Source organism: Heterodontus francisci, chromosome 7, assembly GCF_036365525.1.
Source record: "Heterodontus francisci isolate sHetFra1 chromosome 7, sHetFra1.hap1, whole genome shotgun sequence".
Classification (NCBI taxonomy): Eukaryota; Metazoa; Chordata; class Chondrichthyes; order Heterodontiformes; family Heterodontidae; genus Heterodontus; species Heterodontus francisci.
In genome coordinates this window covers 104,003,898-104,026,574 of record NC_090377.1, presented here as the reverse complement: position 1 = coordinate 104,026,574, position 22,677 = coordinate 104,003,898, and the positions used below count along the sequence as shown (strand labels likewise).

Sequence of the window (22,677 nt, the reverse complement as noted above, 5' to 3'; positions counted from 1 at the left end):
GCAATGCTGATATTCAAGAAAAGAGGGAAAGAGAAAACAAGGAACTACAGCATTTTCAAGCTGGCAGTGGAGTGGAGTAACGAGTGTCGTGTTGCAAGGATCAGTGCTGGGGCTCAGCTAATTACTGACAATTTAATGCCTGAGACAAAGAGACCAAGAGTTATGCATCTCAGGCTGCTGACAATACAAAGCTAGGTGGGAATGTGAGCTGTAAGGAGGATACAAAGAGGCTGCAAACAGATATAGACAGGTTAAGTGAGTGGGCAACAAGGTGGCAGATGGAGTACAATGTGGGGAAGTGTGAGGTTATTCACTTTGGCAGTAAGAATAGAAAAGCAGAATATTTTTTCAACTTATAAATGTCGATGTTCAGTGGGTGTGCTTGTACAAGCAACACAGAAAATTAGTAGGCAGATACAGCAAGGAATTAGGAAGGCAAATGGCATGTTGGTCTTTATTGCAATTGAATTGGAGTACAAGAACAAGGAAGTTTGAAATAAACACAGAAAATGCTGGAAACGTTCAGTCTGTAAACATGATCCTAAGTTTCCTGTCGTCTGACTGTCATTTCAATTCTCTACTTTGCTCCCACTCTGACCTTTCTCTCCTTGACCTTCTAGAGTGTTCCAATGAAGCTCAACACAAGCTCGCGGAACTGTACTTCATCTTGCGACTGGGCACTTTACAGCTTTCTGGACTCAAATTGAGATAAACAACTTCAGATTATAACCTCTGCTCCCATTTGGTTTTGGGCTGGATTTTTTACGGTAGGAGGGGGTGGAGGGGTGCGGGGTGGAGGGGTGTGGGGTGGAGGGGTGGGTAGTCAGTCCTGGGGATCCAGACTAGATTTTACGGTCCCCAGGCCCTGAATTGGTCTTGGGAGGGGCTTTCACCTCATTGAGGCAGGAAGTCCCACCCAATGGTGCTGCCAGCCAATCAGTGGGCCAGCAGCTCAAAGTCCCAGCAGCAGCACCAGGAGCGGTGGCCACTGCTGGGACTGCTACCCAGCTCAAGAATGAAGAGCACTGGAAAACTGGTTAAGTTTTTAGGGCCTCGCCGGGGGCAATCGGTCAGGCCCCAAGAGCAAGGGGGGGTTGGTTGGGGGGGGGGGGGGGGGGGTGGAGGACGTGTTGGGGCTTCGGTGGCGGTCCTCTGTCAGGCACAAGGTGCCCGATCAGGATGCAGCCCTCCCAAAGCCGTCACAAGGCTGCCTACTTTTATCAGGCGGTTTTTCTGAGGCCTCAGCCGCCCGCTTGCCAACCATAAAATCCCCGTGGCAGCGGAAAGAGGCCCTTAAGTGGCTGCTTATGGGCCTTGACTGGCCTGGGGCGGACGGGCTGTTTCTTGCTGCTGCCCCATGTAAATTGGCGGTGAAGGCGGGAACAGGTCGGGAAGGGCTCCCCAGGGTCTACCACTCCATTTTACACCCCACCCCCCAGCCCACCCTTTTTTGGGGGGGGGGGGGGGGTGTAAAATTCTTGACTGTTTTTTTTTTTGCTGGTTTTCGTTTTTTTCTTGTTTCTTTCTTAATCCCTTTACTTTTCGTTCGAACAGCTGCTTTTCTGCCATTCGCACCTCATTTAGACACATCTTTTGTTTCTTTACTTGTCTTATTACCACTCTCTTTGGCTTTGTATCATAGAACAGTACAGCACAGTACAGGCCCTTCGGCCCACGACGTTGTGCCGAACCTTTAACCTACTCTAGGATCAAACTACCTACATACCCTTCATACTACTATCATCCATGTACCTATCCAAGAGTCGCTTAAATGCCCCTAATGTATCTGCTTATACTACCACCGCTGGCAGTGCATTCCACGCACCCAACACTCTCTGTGTAAAGAACCTACCTCTGACATCTCCCCGAAACCTTCCTCCAATCAACTTAAAATTATGCCCCCTGGTGATAGCCCTTTCCGCCCTGGGAAAAAGTCTCTGGCTATCCACTCTATCTATGCCTGTCATCATCTTGTACCCCTCTATCAAGTCACCTCTCATCCTTCTTCGCTCCAATGAGAAAAGCCCCAGCTCCCTCAATCTTTCTTCGTAAGACATGCCCTCCAGTCCAGGGAACATCCTGGTAAATCTCCTCTGCACCCTCTCTAAAGCTTCCACATCCTTCCTATAATGAGGCGTCCAGAACTGAACACAATATTCCAAGTGTGGTCGAACCAGGGCCTTATAGAGCTGCAGCATAACCTCACGGCTCTTAAACTCAATCCCCCTGTTAATGAAAGCCAACACACCATACGCCTTCTTAACAACCCTATCAACTTGGGTGGCAACTTTGAGCGATCTATGGACATGGACCCCAAGATCCCTCTGTTCCTCCACACTACCAAGAATCCTGTCTTTAAGCCTGTATTCTGCATTCAAATTCGACCTTCCAAAATGAATCACTTCATACTTTTCCAGATTGAACTCCATCTGCCACTTCTCAGCCCAGCTCTGCATCCTGTCAATGTCCCGTTGCAACCTACAACAGCCTTCCACACAATCCACAACTCCAACAACCTTCGTGTCATCGGCAAACTTGCTAACCCAGCCTTCCACTTCCTCATCCAAGTCATTTATAAAAATCACAAAGAACAGAGGTCCCAGAACAGATCCCAGCGGAACACCACTGGTCACCGAGCTCCAGGCTGAATACTTTCCATCTACTACCACCCTCTGTCTTCTATGGGCCAGCCAATTCTATCCAGACAGCCAACTTTCCCTGTATCCCATGCCTCCTCACTTTCTGAATGAGCCTACCATGGGGAACCTTATCAAACGCCTTGCTAAAATCCATATACACCACGTCCACTGCTCTTCCTTCATCAATGTGTTTTGTCACATCTTCAAAGAATTCAATAAGGCTTGTGAGGCATGACCTGCCCCTCACAAAGCCATGCTGACTGTCTCCAATCAAACTATGCTTTTCCAAATAATCATAAATCCTGTCTCTCAGAATCCTCCCCAATAATTTGCCCACTACCGACGTAAGACTGACTGGTCTATAATTCCCAGGGTCATCCCTATTCCCTTTCTTGAACAAGGGAATAATATTTGCCACCCTCCAATCATCTGGTACGACTCCAGTCGACAGTGAGGACGCAAAGATCATCGCCAAAGGTGCGGCAATTTCTTCCATCGCTTCCCGTAATATCCGTGGGTATATCCCGTCTGGCCCCGGGGACTTATCTGTCCTCATGTCTTTCATAATTTCCAGCACATCTTCCCTCCTAACATCAACCTGTTCGAGCATATCAGCCTGTTTCACGCTGTCCTCACAAACGACCAGGTCCCTCTCACTAGTGAATACTGAAGCAAAGTATTCATTTAGGACCTCCCCTACCTCCTCCGACTCCAGGCACAAGTTCCCTCCACTATCCCTGATCGGCCCTACCCTCACTTTGGCCATCCTCTTGTTCCTCACATAAGTGTAGAACGCCTTGGGATTTTCCTTAATCCTACCCGCCAAGACTTTTTCATGTCCCCTTCTAGCTCTCCTAAGTCCATTCTTCAGTTCCTTCCTGGCTACCTTGTAACCCTCTAGAGCCCTGTCTGATCCTTGCTTCCTCAATCTTAAGTAAGCTTCCTTCTTCCTCTTGACTAGCTGTTCCACATCTCTTGTCATCCAAGGTTCCTTCACCCTACCATCCCTTCCTTGCCTCATCGGGACAAACCTATCCAGCAGTCGCAGCAAGTGCTCCCTAAACAACCTCCACATTTCTGTCGTGCATTTCCCTGAGAACATCTGTTCCCAATTTATGCTCTCTAGTTCCTGCCTAATAGCATTGTAATTCCCCCTCCCCCAATTAAATATTTTCCCATCCCGTCTGCTCCTGTCCCTCTCCATGACTATAGTAAAGGTCAGGGAGTTGTGATCACTATCACTGAAATGCTCTCCCACCGAGAGATCTGCCACCTGGCCTGGTTCATTGCCAAGCACCAAATCCAACATAGCCTCCCCTCTAGTCAGCCTATCTACATATTGAGTCAGGAAACCTTCCTGGACACACCTGACAAAAGCTGCTCCACCCAAACTATTTGCACTAAGGAGGTTCCAATCAATACTAGGGAAGTTGAAGTCACCCATGACAACAACCCTGTTACTTCTGCACCTTTCCAAAATCTGCCTCCCAATCTGTTCCTCCGTGTCTCTGTTGCTATTGGGGGTCTATAGAAAACTCCCAATAAAGTGACTGCTCCTTTCCTGTTTCTGACTTCCACCCATAATGACTCAGTAGACAAACCCTCCTCGACAACCTCCCTTTCTGCAGCTGTGATACTATCCCTGATTAGCAATGTCACTCCCCCACCTCTTTTACCTCCCTCCCTATTCCTTTTGAAACATCTAAACCCCGGAACATCCAACATCCATTCCTGCCCCTGTGATATCCAAGTCTCCGTAATGGCCACAACATCGTAGCTCCAAGTACTGATCCATGCTCTAAGTTCATCACCCTTATTCCTGACACTTCTTGCGTTAAAATAGACACACTTCAACCCATCATACTGGCTGCAACTTTGCCCTGTCAACTGTCTAACCTTCCTCACAGACTCTCTGCACTCTGTATCTGCCTGTTCAACAGCTACCCCATCCACTGATCTGTAGCTCCGGTTCCCATCCCCCTGCCAAACTAGTTTAAACCCTCCCGTAGAGCTCTAGCAAACCTCCCGCCCAGGATATTGGTGCTCCTCCAGTTCAGATGCAACTCGTCCTTCTTGTACAGGTCCCACCTTCCCCAGAAGGTATCCCAATGATCCACATATCTGAAGCCCTCCCTCCTACACCAGCTCTGTAACCACGTGTTCAGCTGCACTCGCTCTGTTTCTAGCCTCACTAGCACGTGGCACCGGTATCAATCCTGAGATTACTATCCTGCTCGTCCTGCCTTTTAGCTTCCAACCTAACTCCCTATATTCGCTTTTCAGGTCCTCATCCCTTTTCCTAGCTATGTCATTGGTACCGATGTGTACCACGACTTCTGGCTGCTCCCCCTCCCCCTTAAGAATCCTGTCGACTCGGTCCGAGACATCCCTGACCCTGGCACCCGGGAGGCAACATACCATCCGGGAGTCTCATTCGCGACCACAGAATCTCCTGTCTGTTCCTCCAACCATTGAATCTCCTATCACTATCGCTCTCCTATTCTCCCCCCTTCCCTTCTGAGCCACAAAGCCAGGCTCAGCGCCAGAGACCTGGCCACTGTGGCTTTCCCCTGGTAGGTCCCCCCCCCCCAAACGTATCCAAAACGGTATACTTATTATTGAGGGGAACGGCCACAGGGGATCCCTGCACTGTGCGCCTATTCCCTTTCCCTCCCCTGACGGTCACCCAGCTACCTTTATCCTGTAACTTAGGTGTCACTACTTCCCTATAACTGCTCTCTATCACTCCCTCAGCCGCCTGAATGATCCGAAGTTCATCCAGCTCCAGTTCCCTAACGCGGTCTGTGAAGAGCTGGAGTTGGGTGCACTTCTCACAGGTGAAGTCAGCAGGGACACAAGTGGTGACTCTTACCTCCCACATCCTGCAAGAGGAGCATGCAACTGCCCTAGCTTCCATCCCCTCTGCTCTAAATTGACAGAGATTAAGTAAAAAAAAGGTATCATGAAACCTTTAATTATTTAATCTGTCCTGTCCTCCACCCCATCTCATATCTTTCCTTTTGTTCTTCATCCCACCTTCCTTTACTAGCTCAAAACCTATTACATTTCTAACTTTTCTCAGTTCTGATGAAATGTCACAACTTGAAACGTTAACTGTGTTTCTCTCTCCACAGATGCTGCAAGGCCTGCTGAGCGTTTCCAGCATTATCTGTTTTTGTTTCAGATCTCCAGCATCTGCAATATTTTGCTTTTGAACAAAAAAGTTTTGCTACAATTGTATAGGGCTTTGGTGAGATCACACCTGGAGTACTGTGCGCAGTTTTATTCTCCATATCTAAGGAATGATGCACTTACCTTGGAGGCAGTGCAGCGAAGGTTCACTAGATTAGTTCCTGGGATGAGAGGCTAAGTCAATTGGGTCTATAACTCACTGAAGTGCAGAAGAACGAGAGGTGATCTCATTGAAACATACAAGATTCTGAAGGGGCTTGACAGGATAGACATTGAAGTTGTTTCCCCTGGCTGGGGAATCTAGAACACGGAGGCAGAGCCTCAGAATAAGGGGTTGATTGTTTAAGACTGAGGTGAGAAGAAATTTCTTCACTCAGAGGGCTGTAAATCTTTGGAATTCTCTACCCAGAGGGTTGTGGATACTCCATCATCGATATCTAAGGCTGGGATAGATAGATGGTTTAATCACTCAAGGAATCAAAGGATAGGGGAGTGGGCGAGAAAGTGGAATTGATGCAAAAGATCGGCCATGATCATATTAAATGGCGGAGCAGGCTCGAGGGCCCACATGGTCTATCCCTGCCCCTATTTCTTATGTTCTTATATACTCTAGACTCTTGAATATAGTCTTGTCCTCAAGACTGTAAGCTACTAAGTAGACTGGTTGATGTAACTGGAGTGATACATAAAGGGTTACAACTGGCCAGAACCTTTTCTCGATTTCCCATAAATGCTCTTCACCAATTTCTCTGGTGCAGAGAATGTTAAGCGCTCTCAGAATGTTTACTGAGAGACACATTTTTCTAACCAAAAGTTCTTCCAGAGCTAGGTTTTTGCTTCTCCCCTTCTTTTGCAAAAAAAAACAATTTGGTATGATAGAGTAGACAGGAAGGATCTGTTTCCCTAGCAAAGAGGTCAATTACCAGGGGGCACAGATTTAAGGTGATTGGTAGAAGGATTAGAGGGGACGTGAGGAAAAACCTTTTCACCCAGAGGGTGGTGGATGCCTGGAATTCACTGCTAGGAACAGTGGTGGAGACAGAAACCCTCAACTCTTTTAAAAGGTACCTGGACATGCACCTGAAGTGCTGTAACCTGCAATGCTATGGACCAGATTCTAGAAGGTGGGATTAGATTGGGCAGCTAGTTTTTTTTCGGCTGGCGCAGACACAATGGGCTGAAATGCTTCCTTCTGTGCTGTAATTTTTCTATGGTTCTATGAACTATATATAATTTTTAAAAATTGCTATTTATATGCTTCAAATTAATTGTCCTTCACGTAGGCAACACAAATGCCCAAATACTATGAAAACGTAGGCTCTCACTCCTTTCCATCTCTCTGTATAAAGAATTAAAATCAGCTGCTGTATCATTAAAAATGTGACTTACTTTGCATGATTTCTTCTCCATCATCCTGCATCTGCTCAGTGTCGCTGTCATCAAACTTGATGTCTTTAAACCATGATGGTTCAGAATTGCCTTCCACCGAATTTACTGAATCGCTGTCCGGAGAGGGTGTCTCAGAAAACTCTGTACTCTGGAATGCAGACATTGGTTTTTAAAACCAAATTGGAAAAGAAAACTCCTCTTCCTATACAAAACCAAAATCATGGTACTTAGTATGGCAGATTAGAATTTATAATTATTTGAAATAGGCTGGTTATAAATGTCACTGTTCAAATGGAAACTCTTAAGTACTAGATGTATCCAGTCCAACTTTTTCAGCACGAAATATGAACATATATAGATAAAAATACTTCCCATTGTTCAATAACTTCCTCAGACACAAATTCAATTTCACTAAAATTTCTTTATGGTTTAACATCCAGGGAAGTTTGAAATTTAATACCTCCAAGCAAGCATTATGGGAACTTGCTAGAAAATCTAGTTATATGTTAAAAAAAAAACAAAATACACACATCATGCAGCAAATCAACTAACAATCATCAAAGGGACACCTTCAACATATACCATTTGGCCAGTATCCCATACAAAACTGAGCAGGGATTGCAGCAGGAATAGGGGAAAATTCATTTGGTGAGGCCTACCGTCACCTCACTCCTCTGATCACAATTTTTTTTCATCCAATTCCCAAGAGGATCACCACTGGCCACTCTTTCCCTGCCAACTGCACACAAATGGCTGCTTTTGCAGAGGGGCCAAGTCCCAAAAGGATTTCCCATCTGTTTGCCTCACTTACTGCCCTTTCCCAGAGCTACTATGTGGAAGGAAGCCCCAGGAAGTGGCAGTAAAGGTCCAGAGCTCCCCCACTGAAGGGAGAGGGTCTTGTAAAGGTCTCCTTTCCCAAGTCTGGACCAGTACTTACCTGCCAAAGGTTTTGGTCTTGGAGCCTAGACGCCACCATTGGGGCATGTCTGCCTCTTAAGTCCCTCACCACATCTGCTGCAAAACCACTGGGATTTTGTGCTTTAGCACTTGCAGATTATCTTTTGGAGGCAGGAAACACAGTAGAAGCTCACCACGCACACAAGATCAACCTTGAACATGGAAAATTGCTGGTAGTTGGAGCAGATTTCGTGGGATAGGCAGATGACCTGCCTCACCAGAATTCTACGCTGAAGAGCAAAATCCCAGTGTTCTCTCTTTCCTGCAATGTTATTTAAGGCATTAAAAGCATGTTGGCTGCACCAGCCTTTCAAAGTCAACATTAAGTTAGCAACTAGCAAAATGGTGACAAAGAGGCCATATGACATGGGGAATTTGTTTTCCAGGCTCACTACTAAACTTAAATATTGGTGAACTCTCCCATCTTTGACAGTGAAAACAAATTTACTCAGTTAAGTTAATTAATTAGTTTACAAAAGAAAATGCCATTGGATAAGATAAATGTAGCCAACACTGGGTTCCTGAATGTAGTAGAGATTTGTGCTGTAGCTGAACAGTCAGGATAGTTTGCTTACCTTTCCCTCCATGACATAGTTTAAATAATTTGAATTTTTTTCTTGTTTTAATTGTCTCTTGGGTCTATTTAGAATGTGTGATTAACATGAATACTAGTGCAGAGCTAAACCAGAAAATCTCTCAGATAGATTTCCAATCAATGCATGGAAAATTTCATTGGGATAAGCCAACTAAATTATCAACTATAATGTATATAACCACTATGTAACAAGCATAACCGAAACAAGCAATACTGAAGCAGGTAGTACTAAATTGACTTACTTGTAAAGGCCTGTATAAAGCATATTCATCCCTAAAAAGCTGATCATGATGGGTTACACAGTCAAACCATCGTCCATCCACTAATGCCTGACCAATGGCAATTGCCTGAGCTCTAAAGAAAAACACTGGATGAAATAGGTGCTGTAGCAACACTCAAAACACACACAAAACTGCATCTTGAGGTATAACATATCAGTCTAGAAATTTCCTAAGTATTTCTCAATCTTCTAAAAGTGAGGGGAAAGTGTGGAGTCATTATTCCGTGATTAACTACCAAAACAATACTTTTGCGATACATTAGGTACTGCATAAACTTTTTGATCATCATGCACAAAACACATGATGATATTTCAGATTAGAGGAAAAGAGGACAAATTTATAATCAATATTTTCATTATAATTTCATCATGTCAATTAATCATAAATGAAATTTTCCTATTGTACAAGCTGACTTGTAGAGAGAAAATAGAACAAAAAGAGAAGACGGTTAAAACTGCTCAAAAACTTTAGTTCAAATGAAAATTAATTTCTATAGTGAATGTTATCTTTACAGTGAAACAAACTGAAATGGAGTAAGAAACAATAAGAGAAAAGAAAAACTTGGATTTAGACAGCATCTTGTGTTTACCAGTAATGTCTCAATGTCTCAAAAATGAATTACTTTGAAATGTTGTGATTTGATATACAAGGCAGATGCAATACACTGGGAAGCAGACAAATGTAGTACAGAGTAGGGAACATATAAAATTTAGAGAAAAGTTAAACCAGGCTGCTCTTGCACGTCTTTTACTGTTCACAGAGTAACAAAGCAAATTTATTAAACTAATAAGGGGGCGGGGTGGGAGAATTCAGGAAAGGGTAACTTCAAAAGCAGCAAGGGAAATGCCAACGGTCTGAAGCAGAGCAGCTTTTTGGGTAAAAAATAAGCTGTGTGGGTTAGGGAGGGATGGTGAAGGTAACAAAGGTTTATTAGCGACTAAAGTGATGTCAGACAAAATAAGAAAAAAAAACTCAAAGCTAAAGACACTATGGTCTGGATTTTGTTGAGCTCCTGACATCGGGCTTCGTGGCGGGGGCCGGCCCACCACAGAGCCCGATGCCAGGATTGTCGGGCCCGATCTTCCTGCCGGTGACGACGCTCCGTGGCAGCCACCCCACCAGTTGGCGACTGGATTCTACTTTAAATATTTAAATAAACTCTATGCATGCATTTAAACCTATATTCCCTGCAATCTTACCTTCGGATCCGGATCTTCAGTGTGACGGGCGACACTCACAAGCCTTCACTTTCCCTTCCAGGGAAAGCTGGCACCACCAAGGTGGGGATGGGGTGCGAAATCAGAGCATTTTTAGTGTAGTTGGAAGGATGGACGGGGTCAACACTGCATTTTTAGTGTTGAGGGGGCGGGAACAGGTGACCCCGCAGTTGGGCCGGGGGTGGTTGTGGGAAGGGGTGACCTCTGCATTTTCAGTGGGGGAAAACAGGGTAACATTTAGTTTTAGTGTAGTGGGGGAGGGGAATGGGGACAACTCTGCATTCTCTGAGCAGGGCTGGCAGCGCTTTAAAAATGGTGAAATGGTGCCAGGGCCTGCGCAGAGACAGCTGACACCATTCACAGTGTCACCATGTGATTGGTGGGGGGGGGGTGGGGCGGGGGGGCAGCCACCCTGCATATTTGAATGACTCGCCACAGTCAAGATTGCAGTGACGTGGCAGCATGCGGGCCACCATTTGTTTCGCCAGCTGCCAGGCGCAGCGGCAGGAAAATAAAATCCAGCTCTATATCTGAATGCGTGAAGCATTCACAACAAATCAGAAGAATTAATACAGTAGAAATTTAAAGGTCGGTTTGCAGGCATTATGGAGACATGGTTGCAGAGCGACCAAGGTTGGGAACTAAATATTCCAGGATACATCACTTTTAGAAGAGATCGGCCAAATCGAAGAAGAATAGCACTGATATTCAAGGATGGAATAAAGACAGTAGAGAGAAAGGATCTTAGCTCAGAAAAGCAAGTAGTAGAATCAGTTTGAGTGGAGCTAAGAAACAAAAAGGAGTAAAAACCATTGATGGAAGTTGTTTATAGGCCCCCTAACAGTAGTGGCAGTGTAGGACAGAGTATAAATCGGGAAATTGGAGGTGCATGTAATATGGGTAATAGTGATCATGGGGAGCTTTAATCTTCATGTAGACTGGGCAAACCAAATTTGCATTAATAGCGTGAAGGACAAGTGCACGGTATATATACACAAGATATTTTTCTGGATCAGTATCAACCAACTAGGGAACAAGATATTTTGGATCTAGTATCGTTCAATGAGAAAGGGCTAATCAATAACCTTGTAGTAAAGGGACCTCTAGGAAGAGTGACCATAATATGATAGAATTTTATATTGAGTTTGAAAGCAATTTAGTTCAGTCCAAATCTAGGATCTGAAATCTAAACAAAGCAAACTACATAGGTATGAGGGATGAGTTGCCTAAGGTAGACTGGGAAACTACATTAAAAGATATGACAGTAGACAAGCAATGGCTAGCATTTAAACAGGTCATACATATCTCGCAACAAATATACATCCTTTTAAGGCACAAAAAACCCACAGAAAAAGTAGCTCAACCGTTGCTAACAAGAGGTGTTAAAGATAGTATTAGATGAAGAGGCTTATAATGTTGCTGAAAAGAGTAATAAGCCTGAGGATTAGGAGAATTTTTCAATTCAGCAAAGGAGGATCATGAAATTGATAAGGATCAAGAAAAGAGAATATGAGTAGACTAGCAAGAGGCATAAAAATTGATTGCAAATGTTTCTACAGAAAAGTAAATAGGAACAGATTAGTGTAAGTAAGTGTGGGCCCATCAGAGGCAAAGACATGTGAAATTATAATGGACAATAAGGAAATCGCAAATACATTAAATAAATGCTCTGTATCTGTCTTCACGGTAGAAGACATTTAAAAGTTCTAGAAATAATGGTGAACCAAAGGTCAAGCAAGAATGATGAACTTAAAGAAATCAGCATAAGTAAATAAATAGTACAGGAGAAATTAACAGGACTAAGTGGTGACAAATCCCCTGGACTTGATGACCTCCATCCTCGGGTTTTAAAAGAGGTAGTTCCAGAGACAGTCACGTTGGTTATGATCTTCCAGACTTCCTTAGATTCTAGAACAGTTCCCAAGGATTGGAAGATAACAAACATAACCCCTCTATATAAGAAAGGTGGAAGAGAGAAAACAGGCTAACTGACCTATAGTTTCCCATCAACAGTAGGCAAAATGCTAGAAACTACTAGGGACGTGGTAACAGGACACCTAGATAATCATAACATAATTAAGCAGAGTCAACACAGATTTATGAAAGGGAAATAGTGTTTGACAAATCTATTGAATTTTTTGAGGATGTAACTAGTAACATGGATAAGGGGATACCAGGCAAAGTATTGTATTTAGATTGTCAAAAAGCATTCAATTAATGCCACACAAGAGGTTACTACTCAAAATGAAGACTCATAGGATTGGGGTGGGGGGGTAATATATTAGTAAGGATTAAGGATTGGTTATTGAATAGAAAATGGAGAGTAGGAATAAGCAGGACATTTTCAGGTTGGCAGGCTGTAACTAGTGGGGTACCGCAAGGATCAATACTTGGGCCTCAGTTATTTACAATCTATAGTTATGACTTAGATGAAAGAATTGAGTGCAACATAGAATCACAGAATTGTTACAGCACAGAGTGAGACCACTCAGCCCATCATGTCTGCGCCAGCTCTCCGAAAGAGTCTACCTACTGCCACTCCCCAACCTTCTCCCTGTAGCTCTGCACATTCTTCCTTTTCAGATAACAATCCAATGCCCTCTTGAATGCCTCAATCGAACCTGCCTCCACCACACTCTCAGACAGTGCATTCCAGATCCTAACCACTCACTGTGTGAGAAAGTTTTTCATGTCGCTATTGCTTCTTTTGCAATCACCTTAATTCTGTGCCCTCTTGTTCTCACTCCCTCCAACAATGGGAGCAGTTTTTCCCTATCTACTCTGTCCCGACCATGATTCTGAATACCTCTACCAAATCTCCTCTCCAAAGAAAACAGTCCCAACTTTTCCAATTTATCTACTTAACAGAAGTTCCTCATCCCTAGAACCATTCTTGTGAATGTCTTCTGCACTCTCTCCAAAACCTTCACATCTTTCCTAAAGTGTGGCACCCATAACTGGACACAATACTCCAGCTGAGGCTGAACCAGTGTTCTATACCAAGCTTAACATAACTTCCTTGTTTTTCACACCTATCAGTGAAGCCTAGGATGCTGTATGCTTTATTAACCACTCTCTCAACCTGCTCTGCCACCTTCAATGATTTATGTACATATACATCCAGGTTCCTCTGCTCCTGCACCCCCTTTAGAATTGGACTCTTTATTTTATATTACCTCTCTGTGTTCTTCCTACCAAAATGAATCATTTCACACTGCTCTGCATTAAATTTTATCTGCCCATTCCACCACCTGTCTATGTCCTTTTGAAGTTCTAGACTATCCTACTCGCAGTTCACAATGTTTCCAAGTTTTGTATCATTAGCAAATTTTGAAATGTGCCCCGAACATATCCAAGTTTGATGGAAAAGTGATGGGGAGGACGCAAAGAAGCTGTAGAAGGAAAGAGACAGGTTGGGTGAGTGGGCAAGAACAAGACAAATGGAAAAAAATGTGGTGAAATATGAAGTTATCCATTTTGGTAAGTAAAAAAGCAGAATATTTTTTGATTAGCGAGAGACTAGGAAATGTTTGCAGAGGGACCTGGGCGTCCTTGTACATGAATCACGGAAACTTAAAATGCAGGTACAGCAAGCAGTCAGGAAGGCAAATGGTCTGTTATCATTTGTTACAAAGGAGTACAAGAGTAAAGCCTTATTACAATTGCACAGGGCATTGGTGAAGCTATACCTGGAGTATTGTGTGCAGTTTTGGTCTCCTTACCCAAGGGAGAACATATTTACCCTGGAGGAAGTGCAAAGGTTCACTCGACTAGTTCCTGGGATGAGGGCATTGTCCTATGAGGAGAAATTGAGTAGACTAGGCCTAGAGTTCCTGGACTTTATAAGAATGAAAGGTGGTCTAATTGAAACATATAAAATTCTTAAGGAATTTGACAGAGTAGATATTTAAAAAAATTTCCCCTGGCTGGGGAATCTAAAATATGGGGGGGGGGGGTCACAGTCACAGAATTAAGAATTCACCACCGAGGACGGAGATGAAGAGAAATTTCTTCACTCAAGTGTTGTGAATCTTTGGAATTCTCTACCCCACAGAGCCGTGGATGCTCAGTCATTGAGGATATTCAAATCAGAGGTCCATAGAATTTTCGTTACTAAGGAAATTAAGGGATATGAGGATAGTGCAGGAAGGTGGAGTGATGGTCAATCAGCCACAGCTTTACTAAACGGTGGAGCAGGCTCGAAGGGCCAAATGGCCAACTCCTATTTATGTTTTATGTTCTAACTTGGCAGTAGACTCAGTGTGAACACTTTGGCAAGAAAGGGAGTGGTCCCTTCAATAGTCAAAGACAACTGTGTCTTAATCCTCAGGGTAAAAATGTAACAGTGCAAAATTGTAATTAGAACTGTGGTTGAGCCATGCATGTCTGAGAAACAGAAGTACTTAATTATTTCATGAAATCATTAGAAATCTATCGCTATTAGTCTATATGATAAATGAACTTATCAACCTGTTGGTGAATCCTTGCTCCTGAGGATATGATCAATCCAAGGTAGATTCATGAGCTTGTCCAGATGCCAACAATGAGATGCTAGCCCTGCACAGCCTCAGGTTCTGACTCGGGACTCTTTTTGGGGTTTCCCTTTCTCAGTCTCTCCCAGCTCCCCTTCAATGACCTCAGGCTGGTAGCTGCCTTGACCTACTTTGAACTCTACTAACTCTTTCAGACTTAACTTTGCACTCACTCCAGGAGTTTTGCACGGGGCCTTATTTCAATGTTACTACTTCTATTAAAAAAGTAAAAGCAAGCATCGATGCAGAACTGTAATAGAATTTATTATAAAAACATAAAAGGATATTAAAATATTAGTGTATTAGCTAAGATGGAGGGCTGAAGAACCGAATAGAGCATTGAAGATATTCTACGAAGAAAGAGAGGCCATGGGCAGCAGCCAAGGTGGCCTGAAGCTGGGAAGAAAATAAGAGATACAGAGAACAAGTAGAAAGTAAAGCAAGCAAGAAGGCAAATCTAAAATTCAAAAATACAAAGTGCAGGAGAGGAAAAAAGCAAGTGGGGAACAAAAACTTAATAGCAGGAAAAGAGGGCACTTAAAACAAAAGCTTGAAGCAGTGGGCTTGTGAATCACACTGGATGGCATGCAATGCTAGTGAGCATAGACACAAGTATTGTGCCACATGCATTATTGAAGCTATGTGTCTACCTGCTCTAGCAGATCAAGATCAGTGGGATACCAAAGTGGCAATACTCCTTTAGCTGCCCAAATAACAGCTGGTGAATGAATGGAAGCATGAGGCAAAGCCTCTTTGCCAAGGTTCTGGGTACACACTCACTGAATTGGGAGCAGGGCCGGATATTATTAGCGGCCAGGGGTGCAATTATGCAATGGGTGTGCCCCAAGGCAACAAATGTCAGAACAGTGTATGGTTCAAATATTTATTAACCTCAAAGAAATAAGAATCACACCAGTAATTAGCAGTATAACTTGGTCACTATGTGACACTGGGGAAATGATGCTCACAACAGAAATGTGAATAAAGCTGCCCAGTCACCTTTTTCCTCAAATCCTTGAAGTTTGCCACCAAAAACAGAACAGGGGAGATCTACTTTGTATTTGTATTAGTTGATTACTTCTTCACTGATTAATGTATAAATTTGTCAGATACACTTTGGTGTGCCTCAATTTCAACTATGCAAATTACCGTGTAGTTATATGTCCATTTCTAATCAACCAGTTCACCAGTTCCTTTCCCACTATGCAATTAGGATAAGTTCTCAACCAGTATCGATGATCCTGAAACTCCATGCCAGTGCTGTGATGACATATTTTCTTCCACAGGTCTTTCAGCTGCACAGAGTCCTAAAAAGGAAATTAGGAATTCAAGATAGCTTTTAAAATAACAAAAATACTTTAAACATGACTTCACATCGACCACCGGACATCTCAAAGTGCTTTACAGCCAATGAAGCACTTTTGAAATGTAGTCACTGTTGTAATGTAGGAAGCATGGCAGCCAATTTGCGCACAGTGAGGTCCCACAATCAGCAATGTGATAATGACCAGATAATATGTTTTTGTGATGTTGGTTGAGGGTTAAATATTGGCCGTGGCATCTTTTACATCCACCTGAGAGGGTAGACAGGGCCTCAGTTTAACATCTCACCCGAAAGACTGCACCTCTAACAGTGAAGCACTCCCTCAGTACCGCACTGGAGTATCAGCCTAGATTATTGTACTCAAGTCCTAGAGTGTGACTTGAACTCACAACCTTGACTCAGAGGAGAGAGTGCTATCAATTGAGCCATGGCTGACACGCAAAGCATTGCAACACAAAGCGAGATAACATTTTAATTAAAATTTTAGCACCGCAGTTTCCTACAGAATGTGCTCAACTGTAGCCAGGTTAGTGAGGGAGATGCAGAGTTATGTCATTGACAGAGATCAATAAGGAACAGCATGCATCAATACGCAAATACTTTTGTGCATGTTGGAGACTAAAGAAGCAAAAATAATTGAAGTAAATGAAAGTGAACAGAAAAAGAAACTGTAGAGTACCACAGCATTTGAATTACACTAATTTAAAGAAAAACATTCTGCCTCCTATGTCTCCTCTAACGTCCAGAAAACCAAGTTGCATGAATACCAGTAGAATTTTTCTTTCATCTTCATTGGGGTCTGTTTTAACATATGCCCGTGAGGCTTGAGGACTGATAGAGCTGTCATATGAAGGAACCATGGGTGAAGCTGACCGGTCCAGAGAAAGATTGGTGATACTTGCAGATCTGTTCCGAAAAGCAAAATAAATCATAAACAAAAGTTGTAAGGCTTGTAACTTTAACATCCTTCACACAAAACCATACAGGCCCAAGCCCATAACAGGCAGAACTCCATCACCCTCATTACATTTGATGCCATCATAACAGGTTGCTTTCTTGCAACTTTACTTTTCATGGAAGTTAGCCAAAGTAAATCTTCCCAAGTGATGCTAATTCTTTTCTTAGCAAAACAAAGGAATGTGCAACATAATACAAAAAACTGCACTAAATCAACTGGAATGAACATCACAATAATAACCATACATCATTGATCGTTCCAAAAATAGACATAAGAGAATCTGTTGGACAGGCATATGAAGATGTTTCCCTGTACTCCGTTTTGTTTTTCCTCATTTCTGCTCTCTTGAAAAAGTGTAACCCGTTCCTCTGATACCTCGCTCAAGTGACCACTCTCTACAGCTGAGACAGAATGTCAGCAGACTTCGTAACTGTGGAGCTCATCACCACCAAGTTAATCATACAGTCACACTACACTCATGCTGCATCCACCCTTATCCAGTTTTCAAAATTAGATCATGGTCAAGTGCCTATTTTCTTTCCACAATTCATGCCTAGTGGAATGGAAGCCAATTATAGTGCCTCAACTATTTCACCGCCTGAGATCAGTTAACTCAGTAGAGAAAGAGAGCACCATCACACAGTCATGCCTTTATTTACTAGACTATTGGGTAATCTTATCTGAAATAAAAATAGAAAGTGCTGGAAGATTAACTTTGCAGCTTCATTTCAATATCTGCTCCTCCAGTTTGGCCTATTAGCTAACAGCCAAAAATGTTGTGCTTGATGGGAAGAAATCCCTGCTATTGAACTTTGAGGCCTTAAAACTGTTTCTAGATATTGTACAGTGATTGTTTTTTTTTTAAATTAACACTTTTAAATTGTGATTTCCTACAATAAAAACAGAAAAGGTGGCAAACAAGAAAAACAATTATAGCAAGCAGGAACATAATTTTTTTTAAAACATACCTTTTCCGTGCAGGTGACTTTCCTACATCTTCTTGCACAGTTGTGAGGCGCTTTGTTAAAGTATTACTCTGTGAATCCTGGTGGCCTAAGCTGATTAAAAGAAAAGATAATGTAATCAATTCCAAAATTAAATGTTTACTGCCCTATCTTAACAGCAAAATTTAACAGATGCATCACATATGCTGAAAACTACAGATCTAAAGCAGAAAGGCCCATATGCAATCATTCCATGAGTCCACTTCAAACTCAATTCATGTTATGCAAGTTAAACAGCATTAAACAGCACAATACCACACAAAGCAGTTTACCCTTGTTATACAGGATCCACCCAAAAGATATTTTAATGACTGCCACGTTATCAGCAACATCAGTTACTTGAAAAATCTTGGCTACTTTTCTGAGATTAAAATTGGGTTGGAGGCAAAGAATTGCAAAGAATGTTCTTATTAAAACAGTGTCAATATTCTTGGTCTTCTTCCCTGTCCGCTCCTTTCAGAAGAAAATTACCTAAAATACTATCTCGCTAAGAACTTTTGACCATGGCATCCTGATAAAGTGACCTTCCCCTGCTCAGCCATTCATAAAGCCTTGTTCTATGTAACATTGAAGAGAGAAAAACCTATGAACTCATAGGTTTAAGATCCTACCATTAACTTCCTCAAATTCAAATATGGGACCCAGCCAATGAATGATAGTCATCCTTTCAGGACACCATAGGGTACTTCACAGCTCCTACTTGTGTGAAAAATGAGTGAGTGACAGGAAGAAAAAGCAACATGGATTTTCATTATTGGCCTGGATTTTGCTCTCATTGGCAAAGGAACGACTTTTGCTGTTCACCTCGCTGACAACTACACACACACTTTTCATGAGCTTGTCAGCAGATATTACCACTAATTTGCTATCTGTTTCAGTGTGGCGCTCTCTACAAGGGATCTGTAGCATCTGTAACCAAGACAAGCAACAGCCAGGTTCTTCAACTAATCAGACTGAAGAATCCTCATTGAGACACGCAGAGTGCAAATCAGTAAGTATAAGTCAAGAAATATAAAATAGATTTAAATAATGTACAGAAAGCAAAAAAAGATTGGGAAATGCACATGGGATTAAGGGAGAGAGATACGAGACAGACAGAAAAACTAAAAAGTTATTTTCTTTTCATTTAACATTAATTTTCTTCTGAGGGAATGAGATTCCATACTTGCAAAATTTATTTTAAGTGCCAGGGAGATTTTTCACCAGCAATGATCATTTATTACGCCATTAAGAATCCACTCCTTAATGCAACAGCTCGAGCTTTTCAGCTATTTTTAGTTCATGCCGTTACAGTGATACCAGTGCCAAGACTACTGGCGAGGAGAACAACAGCACACACCTTGGAAGAGCAGGGTATCACAGAAACTTCTGTATTTTTGTGTCTAATGTTACAACCAACCTTTCCAGTCAAACACCACATATTTCCCAGAGAGAGAAAAAAACAGGATCATGAAACTAACCTCTTATATGTCAGAAGCTGCTGTCAGATTTACCCTGTAATAATGGCGAGTGCTGATAACCTCACCATTATTATTACAGCAAAATTCGGGACAGTAAGTTCAGTGTGTCTGCAATCTAGCAACACTTATAAATAATAGAACTGCTGATACATCACACCCCATTGAATCATGTTCAATGTGTTGGTACCATTAATGAAATTCTTCCACTTTTTGATTGTAAGCTTTTAAAATATTTCTTTCTGGATGTCAGTAGTTTGTCACCAGATCACTGGAAACCCCTGTTACATCACTTTAGCCTCTCAAGGGTTCTGCTGCCAATCTGAAGCATCGCAGCCTCTGTATCAGATTTGACCATCCACTTGAATCAGAAGATCTGGTCTTCGTGGGACCTTGACACAGATTGATGTGAAGAGCTGTAAGATTTGAGGAACTCATTGGGAGTCATGAAGATGATGGTCATCTCTACCCTAATCTTGTGAATTACCCATACTATGAAGAGAAACAGAGAAAGGCATACAGCAATCTTTAGGCTGGGACTGAAAGGCATTTCATATATCTGAGGCAGAGCTTCTAGACTTTTCTATTCTTGAAGAAGCCATTGGAACCTTTTTTTTTTAAATTTGTTTTGTGGGATGTGGGCTAGGCCAGCAATTATTGCCCACCCCAAATTGCCTTGAACTGAGTGGCTTGCTAGGCCATTTCAGAGGGCATTTAAGAATCAACCACATTGCTGAGAGTCTGGAGTCACATGTAGGCCAGACCAGATAAGGATAGCAGATTTCCTTCCCTAAAGGAAGGAATGAACCAGATGGGTTTTTACTACAATCGACAATGGTTTGATGGTCACCATTACACCAGATTTTAATTAATTGAATACAAATTTCACCATCTCCCGTGGTGGGATGCGAACCCATGTCCCAGTGATGTAACAGGGTCTTCCATTGATCTGTTGACAAACTACTGGCATCCAGAAAGAAATATTTTAAAAGCTTACAATCAAAAAGTGGAAGAATTTCATTAATGGTACCAACACATTGAACATGATTCAATGGGGTGTGATGTATCAGCAGTTCTATTATTTATAAGTGTTGCTAGATTGCAGACACACTGAACTTACTGGCCCACTGGGCTCTGGATTACTAGTCCAGTGCTAATACCACTACGCCACCACCTCCTGCTGAAAAGTAGATGGGGCTACGCCCTCAAATGGAAGGCTACACTTTGGGGTTGGACCAACTTTAGCTAAGGCTATCCACGATTGTATCAGCACCCGCACTGAGGGTACTGAGCAACTAATCTTTGAAATTCCTTTTGCCAAGCAACAATGGAGTTCCGAAGAAGGGTCACTGACCCGAAACGTTAACTCTGCTTCTCTTTCCACAGATGCTGCCAGACCTGCTGAGTGAATCCAGCATTCCTTGTTTTTGTTTCAGATTTCCAGCATCCGCAGTATTTTGCTTTTATTATAATGGAGAATGCATGTTCCTTTGGTTGTAAACATTAAATAGCCACCATATTTTGTTTCCACATACTGTTTTTTTTTTAATTCAAAAACATTCAAGGTCAACCACATTACCTAAGCTCAGTCCCACTATGATTGTACATAAAAAATCCAAAATCCCTCTGCAGCCTCACCCAAGTATTCCCTTGAGAATGTCAGTCCAGAGCATTGATTTACTTGGATGTTACAAAGATCTCTTAAAACAGTGCAAAGGACACAAAGAAACTAAAAAAAGAGTACTGAAATCAAGGCAAGGATACACAAATAATACTAGGTGCAAATGTTGGATCCCAATAGGGAGGACAGCCAGACAGCCATGAAGCTGCCCAGCTGGAGATGGTTATATCCGAAACATGCTGTGAATGGGGTTTCTCTAGATTATGGGAATATTTTGTTCTGGGCGCGTCCAATTCATGTTTAAGAGGAGGAATCTTTTTTGCCCAGGACAAGACACACCAAGCGCTATGTCTCTAAGGATAATATCTAAAGAACCCACAAGTTTTGCTCATGCTTTCTTCCAAAGTGGCATCGACCTGATCTTCACAAAAGTAAATTAAATCATACATTTCTTAAGGTTTAAGGGACATATTGGTGGAGAATGCAAAACTTTCACCCAGGGATATCTGCAGAGGCAACACTGCCACACCCACTCTTGCATCCAGTACCTTTCATACTCAACCACTGCAGCACTTTAACCATTTGGCCAATATTATTAACAGTAGCCAAGATCCCATGCTGCACTACAAGAGGTGCAGTTTTAAAGTTGAGTGATGGTATTGATCAGATGCTGGAAGTTAGCCTCGACCTGACAGAAGCAAACATTCATAAATTGAGAATGATGCTGTCAATATCAGTATCATCAAAACAATACTGACTTATTGATAAATTCTACTTTGTTACACATGAGTAAAAACACAATGAAAAAAAGAAAAATGTTAAACTTGAAAAATTTCTCTCCAAGACTATTCCCAAATTATCGGAAAGATGCCAGACTCAATAAAGAAAGTCAGCGTGAGAAGAGAAAGACAAAATCTTTTCAATGTGAGAACGAATTCCTAAAGCAAACAGAAAAAAACCCACAAAATAACCAAGAAAAAACTGCTTTTATACCAGAGTAAAAATCTTATCAGGGTGTTTGGGAATGACAAGATGGTAGCAGATCGACAAGTGGTTCCCTTCCTTTTTTGGCTGCGTTTGCTGACAACGCCACCATTAGATGGCGCTACAATGGCACATGCGCAAATGTAGCCTGTGCCACCAAAACGTCACAGTCTGCGATGTCAGGCAGCTGCCAGGATTAAAGATGGCGCTGCTCAAATAATCACACGATGGCAACCTAAACACATGGTAGCACACAATGGCTGCAGGAGAGGGAGTGAGCGTGCCGGGAAGAGAGGGAGGGAAGGACCGTGCGTGGAGGGGAGGGAGGGAGGGTGCGAGCATGGCGTGACAGGGAGGGAGGGAGGGAGGGTGGGTAGGTGCCGGGGAGCGAGCGTGCCGGGGAGGAGAGGGGAGGGAGCGAACCTGCCGGGGAGGAGAGGGGAGGGAGCGGGCGTGCTGGGGGAGGGAGCGGGAGAAAGGGAGGGAGCGGGCGTGCTGGGGGAGGGAGCGGGAGAAAGGGAGGGAGC

At 42.8% G+C, this 22,677-nt stretch overlaps 1 protein-coding gene across 5 annotated transcripts in view; it reads right to left on the bottom strand.

Annotated features, from left to right (window-relative positions):
- pikfyve (phosphoinositide kinase, FYVE finger containing) overlaps positions 1-22,677 on the bottom strand; it is a 159,104-nt gene that overhangs the window by 81,191 nt on the left and 55,236 nt on the right. For all 5 annotated transcript variants that reach the window (XM_068035853.1, XM_068035855.1, XM_068035854.1 and 2 more), the window contains 5 exons: positions 18,053-18,142; positions 16,894-17,032; positions 15,952-16,109; positions 9,015-9,126; positions 7,221-7,368 (listed from right to left, as the gene is read on the bottom strand). In XM_068035853.1, the coding sequence (XP_067891954.1) occupies positions 7,221-7,368; positions 9,015-9,126; positions 15,952-16,109; positions 16,894-17,032; positions 18,053-18,142 (647 nt within the window). The remainder of the gene's footprint in view (positions 1-7,220; positions 7,369-9,014; positions 9,127-15,951; positions 16,110-16,893; positions 17,033-18,052; positions 18,143-22,677) is intronic.